The 21,825-nt window shown below is 41.0% G+C and overlaps 1 protein-coding gene across 4 annotated transcripts; it reads right to left on the bottom strand.

The window, feature by feature from the left end:
* Nucleotides 1-1,093: 1,093 nt before the first annotated feature.
* On the bottom strand, nt 1,094-21,504 carry SRSF11 (serine and arginine rich splicing factor 11). 4 transcript variants are annotated; one of them, XM_048062195.2, is made up of 13 exons: nt 21,424-21,504; nt 21,002-21,139; nt 15,404-15,537; nt 11,312-11,421; nt 9,739-9,831; nt 8,556-8,605; nt 7,277-7,404; nt 6,021-6,102; nt 4,691-4,822; nt 4,104-4,193; nt 3,314-3,409; nt 2,545-2,683; nt 1,094-2,435 (listed from the first exon to the last, which is right to left on the bottom strand). In XM_048062195.2, exons 2-13 carry the CDS (start codon nt 21,127-21,129, stop codon nt 2,238-2,240), a joined length of 1,380 nt encoding a protein of 459 aa, XP_047918152.1. In that variant the 5' UTR covers nt 21,130-21,139; nt 21,424-21,504; the 3' UTR covers nt 1,094-2,237. The 4 variants fall into 4 exon arrangements, with proteins under 4 accessions (XP_047918152.1, XP_066857812.1, XP_066857813.1 ...); XM_067001711.1 differs by having other exon boundaries at nt 21,323-21,477; XM_067001712.1 differs by having other exon boundaries at nt 1,094-2,432; nt 21,323-21,477.
* Between the last annotated feature and the right edge of the window lie 321 nt (nt 21,505-21,825).

Here is a 21,825-nt window from a genome sequence, read left to right as displayed (position 1 = left end):
CTTTAGCTCAATACCCTGACTTAGCCCTTTCATTACAGCATATTAATGACTTTCACAACAACGAGGTCTAAGGATCAAGGAGGTACACAGTTAATGCACAACAGACTTCGTTACTAAAATAAACTACCAATTGTTTAACTTAATTAAATGTAGCACTGTGTATGTCAGCCCTGGATTTACCACCTTTAGCTCAATACCCTGACTTAGCCCTTTCATTACAGCATATTAATGACTTTCACAACAACGAGGTCTAAGGATCAAGGAGGTTTACTTTATTACTATAAATTGTTTTATGTTCTTATACTTCACATATAAATACCTTGACAACTAAAAAGGCACATCTATGAAGACATCATGCACCTTGTCCGTGTCTATATTTTGTTACACGAACTATCCGGTTCTCTCCACTGTCAGAAATAAAAGGCTAGAACTGCTTTTATGACATATACCTCTTTGTATTGACAAAATACTTCAAACAGTTGGTAAAAATTTACATTTCTACAAATTCTAAAAAATGACACTTCATATCTAAATGGCAAGTTCCACTTCGCCTAGGGCAAAAGGACAGTTTAAAAAAAAAGGTGATTTGACTCCTCAGATTCTAAAATTCAAGCACCACTTACAGTTTTACTCCAAAACTTACTGATTCTAACCAGTAAGGTTTCAGTTCCTGGCATACCAGCCTATTTTGTATGTACAAAGCACTTGCTGCTTCCTCTTTCTGTGTCTTCCATCAGCATCCTAAAAATAAAAGATGAATGTTCATACTTCATTGAAAATACAGAAGAATTTACAAATACGTTTCTTTTAAGTATTTACCCCTTAATACCTCTAGATTACCATTTCAGCCCGTTCCCTTTATTCCCAAATGAAATAAAAGAATTCTCTTTAGTGTAACATACTTAACTCAAGCTAAAATGGCAAGCTTAACAGTTTTGTCACTGTATTTAGTTTTTAAAAAGATGCGAGTTGTTATAGCCTTTTTGAAATACATAGATGAAGAAAAATGGATTCTCTAAAAAGGAACGAGGTAAAGATTCACACATTCAGTGGCGTAAATAAATACCAGTAAAGTTTTATAGGAACAGGAATATAAGTTTACGGGTTTTATTATCAAAGTTTTGTAAAACAATTTCAGAAACTGTACATCAACATGGCACAGACTGTAGCCTACTTTTGTCTTTTTACCTGCACAAAAGTAAAAGCTCTTGAACTTCTGTAACTAAGAAAACAGCTTGCCTACCTACTTTGCATATAACATGGAATCACTGTGTGCATAAGATTACTACTGCAGTGACAGTAACACAAATTTATTAGTTTATACAACTTGAGATCAAGTAGAAAGTACATTATCAAGTAGACTTGCTTTTAAAAGCATACAAAGATCAATTTTAAAATGCACTACCTTTTTGCAACGTGTCTAGCTCATTAACAAATAAAACAACCTGGATTACGAAGACTGCACAAATTAACCTTTAATCACCGGGTACAGTTCAAGCAGAGACTTTCACTCCCAAGGCCCCAGACAAAAAGCTAAGAACCATTACAACTTGTCACTTTTTGCTGCCTGGGATGGATTTGAACTGACAGATTAAAATAAGTCCTCAAAAAGGTCAGTGCATTTTAACCTTGTCAAAGCCAAAAAAAATCCACCAGGAAAAGAAAACAAAACAAAACGAACAAAAAAAGCCCAGCCATATGGCTTAAAAACAAAAGAACAAAACCCTACCTATATCAGAATGCTTATTTTCAGATGTACTGTCATTTTTTGTGTAGTCACACTTAAGACCCTTAAGTAGATCCACCATGTTGTAAGATTTTAGAACATTTAGGATGTTTCTGCCACAATCAACATGCAGTCAGTGCATTCCCTATACTGCTCTATTACTGCAATGAATCAAATTCTAGAAACACTATCATAAGTGAGCTGATTTACTAAAGGAGGTCATACAACAAACAGTCCATGCCTGCTGTAGATGCATGCAGCTTTTTGCTTTTGCTTGAAGCATCACCAAGTTAGTACAGATTGCTTGGATACGCAATCCCTTTCGTCCGGAACAAGAATGGTTACCTTTCTATAAAGCTTTTGATGGGAGTTAGTATCAGGAGCTTTACAAACCATATATAGCTTAGAGCTGTATACATCTAGATTTAGGATTAACAAGTACAGCATAAAAGAATCACACAGGAATGACACTGATGCACGTCTGCAGCTGTGTTCACTGCAAAGGCAAAATTCAGTCACTCATATCCATGTCTTCTTCGTGATGATCATCCCCATTCACTTTGGATTCCCTTGATGAATCTCCACTTCCTTTATCTGCTGTAGACTCCTTTACTTTAGGAGAAGAAGAATCTGCCATTTTCTTTTCTTCCTTTTTCTCCTTCTCGCTGTCATAACCTTGTTCTTCTTCATCATAATCCCTTGTGACCTGCTTCGCCGAGATAAAAAAAATAAAAATTAAAACTTGCTTTCAAAGCCCCCGTGGGTTTAAGGTTAATGCTACAGTAAAGGTGGTGAATAAACAGGTTTTTAAAACATACTTTCACATCTTTATCACTTTCGGATTTTCGTTCTCGATCCTTCTCTTTGTCTTTGCTTTTTTTTTTCTTGCTGGTTGATCGTTCCCTCTCATCTCTACTTCTCTCTTTGTCTTTATCCTTCTTTTTTTCCTTTTTATGCCTACAATGTTTAAGAAGAATGAAAATCACAGTCGCACCATTCCATAAGTAGAACACAAATTACATCCAGACTGTTACCCACTGTTTTAAAAATCTAAAGGGAGAAAGAGTCATGTGCAACTAAGATGCACCATTTGCTTTCAGAAAATAACCAAACATCTTGATTTCTTAGCTCCAGATCAAGGACAAACACCACAAAGTGAAGTCTAATAAATGCTTTTGTTAAGAATAGCAACATTATAGTGTTTTAAGGAGAACCGCAACTTCCACATTTAGGGAAAAGTGATCATAATATGGCTAGGCCACCCAGAAGTCAATTGACCAGTACTGTATAGAGCCAAATAGGCCAAGATCTCTGGATGTCTCTTACTCCTCGTCCCTAGAATAACTCATTTTGGAGCTCTTGGGTACTAACACACAGAAGCTCTATGCTTGAATCCAATTAAATTACGATAAAAGGTAGCAGGCAGCAGAGATCCACTCTCTCTCTTAAGAAGTAAACCCACAGCCTAGGTAGAAGAAACATGCCAAACAAACCATCTGCAAGTTGACCCCACTGTGATCTTTACTATAAGTTCAGGTTCAGAATTTTCCCCCAGAAAGATTTTTTTTAGCCCATTGGCTTACTGACCTTCGTGGGGATGGGGACCGGGACATTTTCCTTTTAGGAGATCTGGGTTTTTTAGGTGACCGTGTTCCACTCCTGCTTCTTCTACGTCTTCTTTCTCTGTAGGGAACAGAGATTAAAGCCTTTTTTTTTTTAAGCTACAAATGCATCCATGGCTCCATAATTAGTATTGGTCAAAATGTAATGAATATATATTATAAATAGAAACTGATGTTTACTATTAGCAGTACTGCAGAACCCATGCTGTTGCCAATCAGCACAGTAAACTGTTTTCTATTCCACCACTGCCTTAATGAACAAATTAATAGTTTAAACTCTAGTTTAAACTCTTTTAGGGATGCTGGTTCTTACTTTATCCACAACAGACACAAAACAGTTTGTTCTTGTTAGTACAGTAAGAAGATTTTCGAAGCCACTTTCAAAAAGAACACTACTACACATCATGCCAGTATATATTCAGAAATCGGGAAATAGTTTAAAAGTGATACAGAGCAAGTAGTACTGTGCTTTGGGGTCAAAGAGACCAACTAGACAACTAAGAGTCAACTATCCTAAGCCCAAATGATACCTCCAGAAAATTACAGTACTGGGAAAAAAAACAGTCTTAGAGACACAGGTACAGAGAGTACATATGCGCTTGTACAAGCACATGTGCACACGACCAATATATCTGCATCAATCATCATCCTATTAAATACAAGAATGTTCCTTCTATAAAGTGGTTAACTCCTTCTATAAAGTGGATAAAGCATACTGGAAATAGAGACTACATAAATTTTTCAAGTTACCATACCTGCTTGTGCTTCTAGATCGTCTAGTTGTGCTGTAGCTCTTGGGAGGAGTTTTAGAACGTTTCTTCTCTTTCTCTTCTTTCTTTTTATCCCTTTTAAAAAAATACACATTTTAAGTTTAAGTCATTTTCAGACTATTCATGTATTCACTACTACTGCTGTATAGGAAAATGAATGAAGACATGACAGTTACACTGGATAGCATAAATATTTCTTTTATTTCTGGGGCCAGTCATATTATATTAATGGAAAAGAAGACAAGACAACATTTATGGAGAAATAAAAGAAGAGCTCTTTTATAACTACTGTGCACAAACTCTTCAAGTCTAGATGCCTACATTCCCTGTTTTCTAACGATAACTAACGCATGATTCAGCTAATACATGCTGCAACTGTTGACTCCTAGGAAAAGCACGTTACCTCTTTCTATGACTAACTGTGCACATGTGTAGGGCAAACTATAAAGACGCAACAAGAGATTGCTATTAAAGAGCTGTTTGTTCATTTTTCCATGGAATTTTTTTTTTTAAACACACACCAGAATTTAAATTATTTTCTAGAAAATACCATATGTTTAGTGAAGGATTACCTGGTTTTGGATGTGCTCCTAGATCTTCTGCTTCTTTCTCTGGAATGAGACCTTCTTCGCCTTGGACTTTTAGATCGCCTCCGGCTTCTCGATTTTGAATGGGACCTTCTCCTTGATCTGCTTCTTGACCGTCTACCAATAATACATTGGACATGTGAGTTAAACACATGAAATGTTGATGCACCATTCAGAATTCATCATCTCAATACTGACTTCATTGCAATGCAATGATACAGAAAACAGAATAAAGAGTACAGAAAACCAAGCAAAGGAGTCACATTCAGTCCACTGAGGAAACAGAAAAAAGGAAGTGCACAAATGCCAGACACGAAAGAAGAAATGATGCTTCAGTCAGCTCTCTTATACGCTCATTGTGAAAAAATAAGTCCTATTACTTGACAGAAAAGTCCTTACTTGACAGAAAAACTGTCAAGTCATGTTGAAACGTGAAGAAGAATTTTAAAATGCTAAAACCAAATAAAGGCCAATTACAGAATATGCATAATATAATAAATATTATATATAATATAATATAAATAACAAAGAAGTAAGTACAAATGAGAGGGTCACAGTTAAAATGCCTTTGCACAAACGGCTGGCGAAGGCTGCCTAATTGGAGGTTATGAGCCAACAACATAAAATCAGCCAAATGCTTTTGTTTAGGTAGGTCAGTATTAAGATCTTTAGTCACGATACCTACACAGACCTAGGTTTTGATTTTTGACTTAGGTAACTTCCACCAAGCTGAATTTGCTGCACATATTAGAAACAAGCAGCTCAACAGATAAACGTTCAATGTACATCAATAATCATGCTCTCAGAAGTCTCTCAGTATTTGGTTTTAAGACAAGTTATAATTACCACATGGGCACACTGGAAAGAGATTGAAGAAAGAAAAGAGGTTTAAGGAACTAGTGCAAAATGGCCTGCCTATGGTAGCTTAAGTGTTGATAGCAGTAAGACCTATGTAAAAATCAAGGCTTTATGCTGTTTCCTATCTGAAACAAGAAACAGTAAGTTATTTAAAAACAGAGTCCAAACAATCCTAAAAAAAGGCAGCCCTGACAGAGGATGTCCCATTCTTACAGTTCCTGAAGTGGTTTAAGGTATTTTTGAGGTATTTTTGCTAGCATTACTCTCCCAGCTTTCGTATAAAAACAGGAATAGGCCTCCATCTCACTACATTCAAACCAAATCACGGTCATAGCTTTGTTCAGAACATTTGCATTCTCTTTTTTGTCAGCCTCCACGAGTCCAGTGTCACTTTGAAGTAGTAATTCTGAAGAAATTGTTCTGGTTTTTTGTTTGTTTAAGGAAATACAGTAACTACCTGTGTCTAGATGAAGAAGGTGTCCTCCTCCTCCTCGAGCGTGATCTTGACCTTGAATGCCTTCGTTTTTCATCTTTTTTATCTGGAGTTGGAAAGGAAAAGTATAGTTAAAAAGATGCTAATGTTATTTTAGTAATCAAAAAGATTTTATAAAGGAAAACAAGTTGGGCTTCACACTATACATATAAATACAATAACGAAAACCTAAGGAGTTCTTTTGACATTTCAAAATAGGCCTTATCTTTTTTTTTTTTCCCCAAAAGACAAGTCAAAGAATGAACAGATGACAAAGACATGTATGTGAGATAAAACCAACAAAGTTGTATGCAAAACTGAAGAAGTCAAAATTCAGGCAATTCTTAATTTAAGACAGATTAAAAAAAATGACAACTGCAGGGCAATGAAAGCCTTGTTAAAATCCCTGCATCTCTGCCATTTTGTGAAGGGCTAAAGAATCTCTCAGATGGTTTTGAATCTGTTCCAAGTAATTTCTCCTAGGCACCAAGTGATAAGACAAGGGGAAATGGCATCAGGTTGTGCCAGAGGAGGTTTAGGTTGGCTATTAGGAGAAATTTCTTTACTGGAAGGGTCGTGCAGCACTGGGAGTAGGCTGCCCAGGGAAGTGGTTGAGTCACCACACATGGAGGTCTTCAAGAAACACGTAGATTTAGAACTTAGTAGCAAACATGGTTTAGTGGTGGACTTTAGTCCTTTTTAGGCTAAAGGTTGGACTACATGATCTTCGACTTTTTTCCAACCTGAATTGTTCTATGATTCTACTTCTCAGACTTAGTGGATCCGACATTTGTGAATGAACTGCTGCACCTCATTTTAAAATAGAAATCTACAGAACTAAACTCCAAAAGAGAAAAATATTTACTAACTTCTGCAGATCAGGAATTAAAAGAAAGAAAAACATCGCCACGAACAAACATATCAAAGATGTCAAAGTGAAGTCTCTTGCTGTTTCCAATGAAGTCTCAGAGATAGCAATATGAACTTCAAACAGCGGAAGCTCAAGCATTTTGCTATCTTCAAATCAAGTCAACTTTGGAAAAACAACAGATGATTCCCTGCATCATTCTGCAGGACACTTGCAGCATTAACTCTGTAGCACAATTAAACGCTTGTGAACTATAAATTCAGTCACCACAGATCATGAAAGCATTAAGCCAATATTGTGCTGACCATTACTTTTTGCCATACAGTACTTAAAAAAACCACCTTGAATTGAAAATTCCATGATTTAAAATTACCTGGCTCTATAGCAGCAGAAATTAATGACTGTGCTTCTCGTACTCTTTTCATTGCTTCTTCTATTTCTTTACTGGAGGTATCTGATTTCAGACTTGGTGAAACAAGACCTGCAGCTACATGGTTCAACCTGGAATAGAAAAACAGAATTTTATCTATTCAGTACGTCAGAATCCAAACATCACAATCCTCCATTGTCAGTTTATAGCCTATCCAAAATGACTGATCCAAGTGAAACAGACCCTGTCTGCATTTTGTCATCACTCAAATAACAGAGAAGTAAGTTTATGATGAAAAAGTCCAGAATGAAGTCTGCACTGACAACAGTTGTATAAAATACCAGCACACATGGCTTTAGAATTCTAGTAAGCTATAAATAGGAGAGTTCACATTGTCTTGCATAGGCAAGTTTCTAACGACGCTTTTCAGTACATTTTTGTATAATGCAATTTCAATTTTCATCACCTGAAAGAGCAACTCCACAGGAAATATATTACACAGTAGAAAGTCAGTTTCCACTCTATAAGCCACACTGAGAACCCCACAAACAGTGATGAAAATTAAATTTCAGAAGTTCTGCTCTACATGGTAGTTTTAAAGACAATCAGGCATACGCAACCATACCTCTGACTGATATTATTTAATATATTACCCTCGATAACTAGTTTGTTCAACTAGTTGTACATTCTCTCCTTACAGAAATGTCAATTTAAAAGAGAATAATATGCTGGAATAAAATTAAAAATGGAGATAGAACATATCCAGCTTTATCCACCGGTATCGCTCTTCACATATTATAACGTTTTGGACAAAATCGTTCTTTTTCTATAAACTGAAATAAAAACTAGCAAATACATGTGTTTATTGTTATTTGCTCCTTCTTCTATAAAGTAAGAAGACCTGCTATCTTTTATTACCTTCTGACAGCTGTAACATATGTAGATTCTTATTCTAGTCTTTTACAACTGTTGCTCGCTTTGGATCATTCTCAACCATAGCTTGTTTAAAGGGGTGCGCTGCCCCTCTGGCAAAAACATCATACAAGAAACTAAATTTCTGTCTTTAACACAATTAAATTCCAGGGTGGACTGGCGTTATTCCATAGATCCAAGGCTGAATAATCTTAGTTTCCTGCCCCTCTTCTCCTTACTACAGAAAACAGAATCCACAAAAGATCTCTAAGATATTAGGTTTCTCCGCAAGACTGGATACTGAATCGCAGCAGATATAATTGCCAAGATTAAGTGTACTGGACAAATATTTGTAAATACTGAAGCTTACTTTGGATCCACTGTGCTCATAAGTTTTAGTAGCTGATCTGCTGCAAGAGACTGTGGGAAAAAAAAAGTTAAAAGCATGTCAGAAGATGCATATGCTTAAGATTATCATCACCCTCAGCAATGACTATACAAAAATCCCAGCAGTGTCCATACAAAAATCTCTACAGATGAAAAGAAAAAAAGAGGGGGACGAGGACACAAAACAAGCCCCCAGTAAGTTACAGACAGAAAGATATACCATTTTATTTTAAAACTTGTGGATGGGGGTGAGGGTGGGGACGAAGGTCTGACCGCTACATTTCAGGGATGCTTAAGTACTTCTTTTTCCCCCCAAAGGGGCCAAACAGACTTTCCTGTGTGGTATCAAAGCACTTCAAAATACAAACCGGTACATACTTCTCGTATTTACAAGTTATTTCTCTGTCACTCCAAGAGAATAGCAACCTCATCAGGGAACTAAGTCACATGCCCATGGAAAGTCTTCAGTGTCAACTTATAAATATGCAGAAGCTTCTTTACTCTAAAAATTTCATTACAAAATGTATTTTACAGCTCTTAGAAAAATCCAGGTATTATCACCACTGGTAACATCACAAACCAATGGTATATTAACAAAGCAAAATGTTTTGTTCACAATACATTAATAGATACGGAGGCAGCCATTTGCTGAATCCAAACAGCTTTACAATCAACTGGTTTAAGGAAAAAAAGAAAGTGATTCATCATTCCAAATGTGTATTTTTCTAATTTGCATTTAGAATGCTTATTTTGCTTTCTTTTATTTTGTTGTCACTATTATTTGGTTTTGTTTTACGTGTGGCATGCAGAAATAGAATGCTAAATGAAGGATTTCTTAAAGAAGCATTACTAATTTAATGCAATGTTTATCTACAGAACATGCTGTCTGTACAGTATTTGGTTCTTATATAAGCCTTTGGTGATGTTTTAGAATCACAGAATCATAAAGGTTGGGAAAGACCTCCAAGATCATCCGGTCCAACCAGCACCTTCCCAGCAACGTCACCCACCAGTGTTTTGTAACACTTGTTCAAACCTAAGTACAGTACTTCCTGATCTTCACGCTGGTATTTAATACACTGGTGAACACTAAAAGCGTCATGAATCTTAGCCCATCTGTCTACATGCTAGGGACAATAAAGAAAATTTTAGAATGTGTGACATACCTGAGAGTTTAAGTTTGCTCCAGGAAGCCCAAGAGCAGCTAGGGCAGGATCAAGAGCAGGAGCTCCTAAAGCAGCTAAAGGAACAGCACCAATCTGTAACAAAGACAGCAATTAGTCAAAGCCATATTAAAATCGATAAAAAGCTGATAATTCAAAGTTTACAAGCATTACATGCTTGGAGATTTGAAGCTAGCCAGAAAAACTTTATAATAAGGTCAATAAGAGTACTTCAGTACTTTCTATATAGAAATACCCTCAAATGAAAGTGTTTCCTCTGCATCCCAGCAGGTAAGAAAAAAAAAGTAAATCCTTCTAATACATTCAAGAAATAGTTTAAAATGAAATTCTGTCAAGAGTTACTATGATAATTCATTAAAAGTTTCTGAGCCAATTACCTCCTATTTAAGTCAGTCCAGGATTTGAAATTAACATATTTTATGTTAAAAGACTATTATATTTCTTTATTTTTCTCAAATTTGGTTAAAAATGGCAAATAGTTTAAAAAGCTTCTGGGAGAATGGGTCTGAATTCCTTAAGACATGGATCTAGAAGCCTCATAAAAGAACATCATTTTTCAGCCATTTAAAGTGAGATGACCAAAACGCAGACTGGAACCAATCTGCTGAAAAACTCATGATCTTACACTAATCAAACGGTTCACAGTTGCTATGAGGTCTTGTTCTCCCTCCCATTACTTCTCTCTTTTTCTTCTCTTTTGGTCTGCTCTGGCACTTGTGAGTGTCATTTGTCAACCAGTTCAACAAAGCTGCTAGATAAATTATTGTTGCGCTGCCTGCAACAAGCTTCTTCCATAACTTTCAGGTTTCAAAATTATACTTCAGACTTTTCCCTCTCCGTAAGGTTAAAAGGAGCTCCTGAGCAGTGGCAAGTACATCTTCAATGCAATCAGAAATAACAGAAGCTACACAAAATGCTAAGCACAAGCTGAAGATGTATTCTGAAAAGTGCAGAATTAACGAAGCCTAACTCTTATTAATTTGCCTCTTGTACTTTGCTTCTCTATTCTGTAGTAAGATATGTTCTTTGACAGAAATTTTCCATACTGTACTACTCTTACTGCTCATCTTCCATGTGAATTTTTGTGTATTTAGATAGAGAAAATACATACTGCAATTTTCTCCCCCCTTAAGCTGGAGTATTAATGGAAGTTCTCTCTCCACAGCACATCACTCTCTCAAACTTCAAGAATTTAAACTTCCATCTGTAAGATCTCCACTCCTTGTCCAACTTGTCAGTAAGTGTATGATGGAGAAGAGAGGGATAACAAATCAATGCAAACACAGAGGCCAGGAGACACCAGAAGTGTCATATTACGGAAACAGCAGCATTCCACCTAGCACCTGGTTACTGCTTTGCCACAAATCGTATCAGACAGCTGTAACAACACTATCCATCAAGATACACAAGCTAGGACATTCTAGGAATCGGCATTAGCACAGTGTATTTGCCCCCCACCCCCCAAAGAAACACAACAACAACAAAATAATCAAATTAGCATCTAACGATATATCTGATAGTTTCCCTTCACTTCAGTCTTAATTGGAAAGCCTACCTGAGAAAGTGGGTTGGGAGTAGGCAGGAGTCCACCCCCAGGCAGCAGACCTGCCACAGCATTAGCTGGTGCCAAGAGAGACAAAGCCTTAGTCTCATCAGGAATAACTCCTGCAGAGAAATAGCCTGGCATTAGAAGGCATTCTATTTCAAAGGCAGAAAATACACAAATACACCCAGAAAATGTCTCCCTGATACACCACCTGAGTTTGTTGAAAGTACTTATGTTGGCTAAAATACAAAGCTTGATGTCTATTAATATTTATCATTAAATTTTTTTGTCAGAACGAAACTTCAATGTGTGAAAATTTGACTGTTCCTTTTTCTCTACAAATGGTTAAGTATCTAGAGCAAAAAAATAGCACAATACACACTACTTTTTTGTTAACACTGCCAAGATTTCATCACCTGTACTCGATTTTTAAGTCATGAACCAAACGTAAGCAAGCACAGTCGGTTCTCCAGGGGTGTGCTCTCAACTTTCAAAAGCTGTTTTATGAACAACGACTCGTGTCGGCTGCTTCACTATAAAGCACACAGAAAAATCAAGATACACAAGACAAAAAAAGTTTGATTTAGGGGTTAATAATATGGTACAGTTCACTATGTTTTCTTTTACACCTACCATATAAATTTTGTAAAACTTAAGAGAAGGTACGGAAATATATTTTGTTGAATCAAGCGTAGGGCTTTTGCTGACTTGTCAAATAAGAATGAAAGTCTCTGCAGATCTTCAAATACACGCTCTGTGTGTGTGTCTGTGGGTGGACAGGTGCATACGTACAGTATACGGTGGCACATTCCTTACCTGTGCAGTAAAATGCTTATGTTCCAATATGTGCCATGCTTATTGTACCAAGAATGCTGCTACATACTGCCATTTCAGAAGAAACTTCCGGCCCCAAATCTTGCAGCCAACTAAGACAAGTGTCTTATTTTACTGCCTGCTCTGCACATATAATTTTAAGGGTCCTACTGTGAAACAAGTACTTAAGTCGGTATTTTTTATTCTATCCAACAGCAAAAGCCCTATACAGATGGATTAATTTGTTAATGTGCCCAAGCCCCCAAAATGAGAGTTCAATAAAACAATTTTACTATATATTTGCAAATACCAGTAGTGTTTCTGTAATACATATTAAGAAACTGCATCTCATCATAAAACATACAATATGTACAGGGCACTTAAGAGAAACTGGATAAGCTGCAGAAGAAAACTGTTGGGTGGTATTTTCAGCAGGGCCTGGTATATAGTTCAGGCTGAACCAGGGAAAAGAACTGTAAAACACAACAACAAAAAAGAAAAACCACTGTTAAATAAAGGTAATGGTTCCTTCCACCTATACTGAGAAGTGCCGATAATATAAACAAATGTATAATACACAGCACTGTTATCTTGCTTGTGTCATTGAGCTGTCATCAATTTAGATACCCAAAGTTATGGAGGGAGAGGGGGGAAAAAGGTCATTTAGATAAAGGGCATTAATGCATAAATATATTAACATACCTACAGAAAGATTATGGGGTAATTTTGCATGCAAAATTATGTCTCAGAGGATATTTATAAATTATATCTAAACATTTCAAATTAGTGCAACTACAACATTTCTGGCATCTAAATACAAATCCTCAGACTTATTTTGAGACACCTCATAGAAGATCTGCATTCATTAAAAAAATCATGCATCCGATCCTCTAATTGTTTTTTAAAAAAGTATTTAGAAATAAATAAACTACAATTAAAAAAAAAAGCAATGAGGCCCCTCACCAGTTAATTTTCATGCTTCAAGAGTTTTTTTTACTGCTGCTTTGTTAGAACCATGAAATACTGTATGAATGTGTAGAAATGAAAGAAAAAGAAACAGACAAAAGAAACAAACATTAACCAAAGAACCTAAATACCCCCCCCAGCCACCTTTAATCTTAGAGTTCCTTCCAAATCTAGGAATATCACAGTGAAAATTACAATTAATACTAAACCTTACCGTAGACTTTGTGTATAGTTCTATAACACAAAGCAACAGCCAACACCAAAATGTCTGTGTATGCTACAATTGGAGTGCACTTGTGATATAGGGGATAAGTATTGCACTAAACAGACAATAAACATTCACTTTAGCGACAGGCAATATTAATACAGAATTATCACAGCAGAAAACAAAAGCAAAAAGGGCCCAGTTCAGCACACCAGTTAAGCATCTGCCTGACTTTAAGCACGTGAGCAATTCCACTGTGGCTTTAAGAACCTTGCTGTATCGTGCTTAAATAAGTTGGTGAATTGGGAGCCTGGCAGTATGTATTTGGAGGGAAAACTATACTCCAATACAGGGACAAAAGCGTATGATTACAAAACAAGGGGGCATAACTTTATCGGCTGAACACATCTCTTGCGACATGCCACAACGGTATGCCAAACCCATTATCATTCTGATTTACCACCACAAGAAACAGCCCATAAGGAACTCCGTGACTTAAACGGGCCCGTTAAAATATGATAAATGGGTATTTTATTTTCTTTATACAGTTCAAACCAAAACTACTGGGCAGATTTCTCTATGTGCCAGATTTATCCACCATCAAGCACAATGGACAAGTCAGACGGACAAAGAGAAAATTGTTTTTATCCTTACTGGAAAAGTTAAACACTAACATTCTTCACCATTGGCCTTGGAGAGTATTTCAGTATAAACTCAGATGGACCGCTACTTTATCAGGCTTTAATATAAAGAGGAGAATGAGATGTCTTTCAACTGCTGTTATACCTAAACTAGCGAAAGCAGAGGCAATAACTCAACAGCAATTTCAGAACGTGTTCTGTACTTGCAAAAAGCAGCAAGTCTCAGTCAAAGGTCATGCTGCAGATTCCTACAGCCCATAAATTAAGTTTTCGTATCTTTTAAATTGCAGGAATACGAAGATAAGACAGCTCCCCAGGCCTCAAAAGACATTCTATAGCATTATGTCTTGGCAAAAGGTCTGAACCCAGGCCATGTACCAAATTTATTATCGTAGCATGACTTAATCTGCAGAGGTTGTATTTAATTCAAGCAGTTTGGGAAAATCCATTATTTCAGAAGTAAATCAAGAAACAGTACAATGGAAATCAATTACTTCTAAAGCAAGTCTAGAAGAGTTTAATAAGACTTCTGCAAGAAGAGGTGTCTTCTCAGCACTTTGCTTTTAAGTTCCAAAAACCCTGCTCATTGCCTTTCAAATTACTGTAACACCCTAAAATGTAAAAATAAAAAGAAGAAGAGAAAATGTAGTTAACAAGTGGTTACACCAGGAAAACACTTGGGGACTTGAGTGCTTGCTGGCCTTTAGTTAATGTCTAGAATCCCCTGTAGCTGCAGAGGACCCACTGTTTTTCAGTCATCTGGAAGGGCTTTGCATTTGCCTTCTCCACTACAAAAATCACACACACAAATAACAGAGAGAAGAGTTTATTATTTAGTGAAATTCTATAAAATATAGCAAGGCTGAACAAGAAAACTTGGAATAAAAACTAGCACCAGTGCCCGTTTGGCACCTCTTGGAAGATCTCGCTTCCCAATTAAACCATAATTATTCAAACCCTTGGTATATTGGAGTTCACAACGAGAGTGAATGGCTTTCCAGGGAAGCTCCCAACTAAATACAGTGGCAGCACCTCTCAAAACGTTAATCTACTCTCCCATGTCCTCTCAGGGAGGGAGAAACCGTTCTCATGAAGAGACTTATGCATATGTGAAAGAAGCAAAGACTTATTAAGGCAAAATTTCCTTAAAATGTTGACCTGTTTGCGTAAGTTCACTTAGGAAAACATCTCACTGAAACTGATAAAGAGCGTAATTTGCAAGTAATTCTGCCTAAACTGTTCATATTCTAAACTGAAGGCATACAAACCCAGTAAGAGTTAAACTCCCCAATTTCATTCAGTGTTGCTAAACAACGAAGAAATATTTAATCCATGGGCAAATTGCAATATACCAAGGGTTTCAAAATGTTAATCTCTCATATGTTCGACATTTTACTAATCCTCATTTTTGTGAACTATACCGAAACGAAATGCCATCATATGTTGGCTTCATAGGCCATTAAACAATTCACAAACCTTCTGCATATGGTACGACTATCAACGCTCTGTCAACGAATACAGTGTTTGTCAGATGCTGGGCCACAACTGCCGAGTCGGGATCATGGAACTTTACAAAACAGACACGCGATGAAACAGGCAAAGGAGAATCACTGGAAAAGAAAGAAAAAGAAAGAAGTTAAATGGAAACTTGTCTGCCATCATTAGACTTGTAACTAATGCGGTCTCTCCCCTTTCACCAAACGAGAAAGTTGTTTGGACTATGTAAAAAATTACAGCTGGATGAAGCCACTTTCCTGTAAAATCACAGAAACAGTTTCATTGCCTCATCTGTAACTGAAAATGAATTCTAGTATGCAGGATATATCTGTGCCCAGTCACCTGAATGCAAATTAGTTTTCATGACCTATCTGTGAGAAAGGAAGGCTATGAAGCGCTTAAGAGAAATAAAATTATCTTACTTCATATATGACAGAAGTTCACAAGAACAGTAGTTTTATACTCTTTGCTTTAGCCCCCACATCAGATTTTTGCAGCACACTGTGAAGAGGATAATGATGCAAGATACCAGTATGATTTTCCCTATTAACACAATTTCAGGAAAGCTTCTAACCCAACCTCCATTATACTTCTCTTAGCCAAACACTCACGCACAAAAACTGCCAAGTTCATTTTGAGGGGCTGTACACTGCTAAATATATGCCTACTACTCAGCAGTAACAGCACCAAACCCATAAAATTCAGGAAATTCACGTAGGCAAAACTACAGCTGAAATCTCACCAGCAGGTGAAAACTTTCTAAACAACCCACCAGTAACCATAAAATTCTTCGTAAGACGGGCCCCTGCCTACCCCGCAGCTCACACAAGTGCCTGTCAGCAGAGCTGCGGAAAAATCCTCGGGCATGGAAAATCCAAAAGAGACCGTGCAAGTTTTGAGTGACTTTAAAAAATAGAAGTGTGTCCTTCCTACGAGAGCAGGAAAGAATTATACACCAAACAAACCCAACGTGCGTGGGGGGGTGGTAGTGGAACAAAATCAACTCAATAAAGGTCCAGAATACTTTTCATAAATCCATATAGCCAGAAAACCACGCAGATGTTCCTTTAGCAAGAGGCATCAACTACAAGAGAGCAAAAGAAAACGTTACGCAGACAACTGTGCCGCAGATGAGCTAAGAGCTGCCTACAGAAGACCCAGAGCTGCCTACAGAAGACCCCGAGCAGATGCAGCAAGCAGCAGCAAGTCCCTCAAACCCCAGCTTCTAACCAGGGCCAGATACGCCTACCCTTCAGATCTGCCCTCAAGCATCAGACACAAATTATTCCAAAGAGCTAGGTGTGAATGATGCTGAGGAACTCCTCACGACAATCACCCACCTTCACTAAGCAGGTACCCAGAAACAGGTACAGTAGTAGTTTTTTGAAGTGCATCCCATTGCCAAACCCATCTAAGTGAAGAAAACTGATCAAGTCTTTAATCAACTGAGAGAGAACTTGTCAGAACTTAGGAGCACGGAGAATGACTTTGATGCCAAACAAGAACACCACCTAATACAAGTTTTTGTCGGGGCAAATGCCAAAACACTACCTAACCTTCACCACCAAGCAGAGGCGCAGCCCAACGTGCAAGTTACGTAAACTCAACAGCTGTCTTCAATGACAATGACATTAAAAACTAGATTGGAGCCAGTGCGTTTTATCTTTTAAAAGTACTAAAGCCAGAAGCATCCACCTCATCCAGCATCGTGCAGTTAGTAACTTGGAATGTAACACTGTAGAGACAAACAGCGCTGAGCTGAAAATTTGAAATTATCTCATTTCTACCTATCGAATGCACCTTAGAGTGCCAAAACAGAACGTTTTCTAAAGGAGTCTGCAGAAACGTAAAAAGAAAGAAGCATGAGCAAATAGTGTTTCATAAAATCACAGTGGTAAAGTTTTAAGAGAAGTAAATCAAGGAGTTTGAGCATACCCAGATGGTGTGCTAATCTAAGTTATAAAAAAAGTAAGCAATTTATTATTTAAACGCAGAACAGCATTTTCACACCTATTCTTAGAATACCTGCGATAACGTGGCAGCACGGAACAGAGCGGATTCTGTTCACAGGCGCGCATCAGGCGACACGGAAGCTCCCCTACATACAAAACCAGGCAACTAGCGAGGTCTGCGAAAGCAACTGAGCCTAACGCGTGCGGCTATGCTCGTGCGCTCCAGCATTTTTAAAAACAAGTGCACCAACGTATGTTCAATGTATTCCCAATCACACATCCAACCTGCGGCTGCGAACAGAACACGCACAACGGATGCCAAGGATGGGCCGTTCTGACCCAACAGAGACGGACCACGTCAGTAACTTCCACACACCACTGGGACAAGCGCTGGGACACACGACGACCTACTGTGGCTCGACACTGCATCGATTCTGGAGTACAACGGGGCACTCCAGCCTTCACCTCCTAACCCCCGAATAGAACCAGAGCTCCCGCACACCGCAGCCAGCATTTTAAACATTAACCTGACCTTTGAAGGCACGCTCCTGCCGCTTACATAAACGTTCTCGCTAACGTAAAATCAAGCTAGGAGCAGGCTGGAGTGACTAGATGGTGCGAGCAAGAGCTGCTCTTCGGCATTACCATATTCATACTGGAGTGGGAAGAAGCAGAGTAAAAATACCCAGCCGTGCTCCTCACTTCGAAGTCCAAGTTGTCATCCTTTTCTCACGGAGCACCCAGCTCCCAGCGGTAGCTGCAAGCAAAGCCGGGATTCTGCGGAGCGCCTCCGTCTAGCTGTCACTTCAGTTATTGCAGAGGAGGGAAAAGATCTCACAATTACCGTGTCATCCAGCTTATCAAATTATTAAGATGTACGTTCCTAATTTTATTAAGCTTTAACTCTGCAGATATTAGTTTTCCATCCAATGTGCTTTTTTCTCGGTAAACTTCTCCATCCGTAACAATTTGACCGGACCGTTCCTATCCACAGGCAAGGCCAGAAAACACACCGGTGTAACACCGACAGCAGTCCTACCAGTAAATCCTTTTGTACTTACATTTTGATGTAAAGGCACTTTTCTTAGGCTAAACAGGATGTGCTGAAATTAGCTTTTTTTTCTTTTTAAAAAAAAATGTGTGGATGTATCTATATTTCTTTTTTCAAGCCCTTTCCGAAGTCCATTCCCTCCACTTTTCAGCGTTGCCTGTCACGGAGCTGGGGAAAAGCAGAAGCAGCAGGGATGGAACCCTCCTTTTCAAGGAAGAAAAGTCACGGAGCCGGCTGTGGATTACAGCTGCAACACGAGGCTGAGGCGCACATAAAACCTGTAACAGCTGATTAAATAAACTAGGATGGGGATGGATGATGGCAGGGAAGGAGAAATGGAGAGAAGTTCAGGAAGCTTCTGTTCTGGAAGCCCACGATGATAACAAACTTCTATAGGGGACAGCAGGATCAGAGTGACAGGAGAGAAAGATCAGCTAAGGAGGAGAGGAATGGAAACAGAGTGCCCAGGAACAGCACGTGTAAGAAAGAACCCCGGTATAATCTGGGACAGAGAGATTCGGATTAGGGAGAGAATTTACGCATTTGTCCTTTACCGCCCAAAACGGGTGAATGCCAACGGCCGGGAGAAGCCAGGAGAAGGAACTGGAAAGCATTCAAAGAGATGAAAGAACCTGCTGCTGCTCGGAAATAAACCTCTCTTCAGGGTGAACTGAAATTGAAGACTAAAGCATCCCTCCCACCGCAGTTTGCCGGCGGAGCAAAGCACTGCCCCCTGGCGCTGCATCCCGGCACGGGCCTGCCGCGGCCGATCCCTGCGCACCCCAGCGGAGACCCGCGGCGGGGCTGGGGGTGCCAGGCAGAGCCCTCGGCATCTCTGCTGGGACAGCCACACAACGGGAACAGCAGAAAAAAAAACTCAAAATAGTCAAATTAGAAATTTAACCCCAACCCCCAAACCCACGAGTTCTCGTTTCATCAACAGCACAACCTTTACCTAATTTAAATAGCATGCACAATTTGCATACGTGCTATTTTTCCACCAAACCCTACGCTCTGCAACAAAGACACAAAGTTCGCTCCCTCAGCTCTTCAGTATTTTCTCCATTTCCGTGCAAGGCCACTTAGCTACGATGCGTTTCCTCTTCTGCATCAACCTCTTCTAGAGCTCTGCCTTTTTCATAAATACTCGGAAGCCTTCCCGACATCCCTGAGCTTCGAAGTACTGCCTTCCTCTTTCACTTAGAGATTGGAAGCCTAAGAAATGTAGGCCAAACGTTTTCGCTGAGTTTTAGTCTCCTGCTTTGAGATACTTCGAATCTGGGTCACTGGCATTATTTGCATCGTGCTGCCTTCTCCTTGGTCAGCAGCGAGCCCTCGGGGGCACAGAGTGAAGGCAGGCGGCTCACTGTTCTTCTGCAGCAACCAAGTGGCCCGGCTGAAGCCACAAAACCATCGGTGCCAGAACAAAGGAGGCAGAAGCCAGCAGGCAAGTGCAGGAGCCCAGTCTGGCGGAAACAAACTTACACCAGGACACAATCCAAAAAGTTTCCCTCGAACACAGGTATCCCCTGGTACCCAGCTAGTACCAAACGCTACAGACACAGGGATACAATTCAGCCTCCCCAGAGCCAGATGTCTCTTCTCACCGCCCAGCCCTACCACATACCCCTCGCAGGCTTCTGAGCCAGGTCTCGCGGGGCCAGCACTTCACAGCACATTTGTGCAAAGGAGGTAGGTCCCGAACACACAGCCGGCCTCAGGTGTGGCAAAAAGAGAGCTGCTGGGCTGGGCTTTTTTTTTTTTCCTCCTCAGAACACTTCATTCGAAAGCACAGAAGCGATCTTCCAACACATTAGTTAATATGTATCTAAAACAGTACAAAGTTTCAGAAACAGAACTCACCTATAGTAACCTCTCTTGAAAACTGGACAAAACATAAAAGTATCGAGCAGCAGGTCAAATAACTGCATTTTTTTTTTTTAAAGGTGGTTCACTTTGTTGGCTGCTGAGCACTGCTGTTCTGCCGCTGCAGTACAGCTGTCCCGGCCCTCACAAAGCAGCGCTCAGGCCTGGCACCGTCCCACACCCCAGCTACGAACACATCCCCCTTCTTTCCGCGCTTTAATTCCCGACATGAAGTTACCGCTGGCCAACTCAAAGGAACTGCACGGAGACCCGAAATACTGATTCTCAGCGTGCCTCTGTGACCGGCTGGCGGGATGGACAAGCTCCCCCGGCTTTGGGCTAGCAGCGATTGAAGGCTGAGTGATAAAAAGAACGCTCCGTGATGCCTTTTTCCCTGAAAACGGCACGGATCTCGTTTGCGTACAAGCCACCAGCTGCCCGCTTTGCGTGAACTTTTACAAGGGAAGCACAGCGATGTCCCTAACGCCAGCTGGGGACCCGGCCCCCGGGAGCCTCCTGCAGCCCCGCTGCCCGCCCTGCCCTGCCCGCACAGGCGGCTCCCCTGGAAAAGGGGCCTCAAAGGCCCCAAGGGCCCGCGCCTCGGGGCCGTGCCGAGCCGTGCCGGGCGCCATGGCGGCGGGAGGCGTGCCGGGGGGGGGGGGGGGGGGAGGGGATAGGGCCGGGGCCGGGCGGGCCCCGCGGACTCACTCCGGGGGGAAGAGGCGCAGCTCCTCGATCTTTCCCAGGAAGCCGAAGAGCGTCCGCATCTGCTCGGAGCTGGCGCTGGGGGACACGTTGGTCACCTGGATCACGTCGGTGCCGCTGCTGGAGGCCATCGCGCCGCCGCTGCGAACACACGGGGAGAGGGGAGGGGGGTCAGGGGGGCGAGGGCCTGGCGGCTCCCCCGGCTCCCCCGGCTCCGGGCGGCTCCGGGAGGCCCCCAGCGGCCCCCCCCCCCCCCCGCTCGGTCCCGCCCCGGCCCGGCCGCTCCCGGTGCCGCCGCCCCCGCCGCGCCGCGCGGCGCCTCACCCGCCCGCCGGGCCGCAGTATCCCACAATCCCCCGCCGCCGCCCCCGCGCAGGCGCAGCGCGCGCGCGCCCCGCCGCCGCACGCAGCCCCGCGGCCCGCACCGAGCCGCCGCCGCCGCCGCCACCGCGCGTGCGCGCCCCCTCCCGCCTCAGCCGGGAACGCGCGGGGGCGGCGCCTGCGCGGTGGGGCGAGAGGGGAGGGAGGGGGGGGAAGGGGCTGCTGCGCCTCCGTGCGTGCGCGCCGGGAGTGTGGCGCATGCGCAGAGCGGTCGGCTGGCTCCCGAGCGCCTGAGGGTGGTTCTGAAGTGACCAACGTTAACGTGCATAAAGGCGGTTTTATAAAGTTAATCGGTGTAGGAGGGCCGCCCCTCCCAGCCCTTGTCACGGCTTCTGAGGGAGTCACCTCAGCTGGCTTCACCCCTGCGCTTGCAGCTGTGTCTTCCTCCAGCCAAGTTTAACTTGAGCGCGTCGCACAAAACTGGCGGACGCTAGCCTTTTTTTAAA

This window comes from Anser cygnoides, chromosome 8 (assembly GCF_040182565.1).
Source record: "Anser cygnoides isolate HZ-2024a breed goose chromosome 8, Taihu_goose_T2T_genome, whole genome shotgun sequence".
NCBI classification, from domain to species: domain Eukaryota; kingdom Metazoa; phylum Chordata; class Aves; order Anseriformes; family Anatidae; genus Anser; species Anser cygnoides.
The sequence above is the reverse complement of the archived record's forward strand: the minus strand, read 5'-3'. Positions and strand labels throughout refer to the sequence as shown.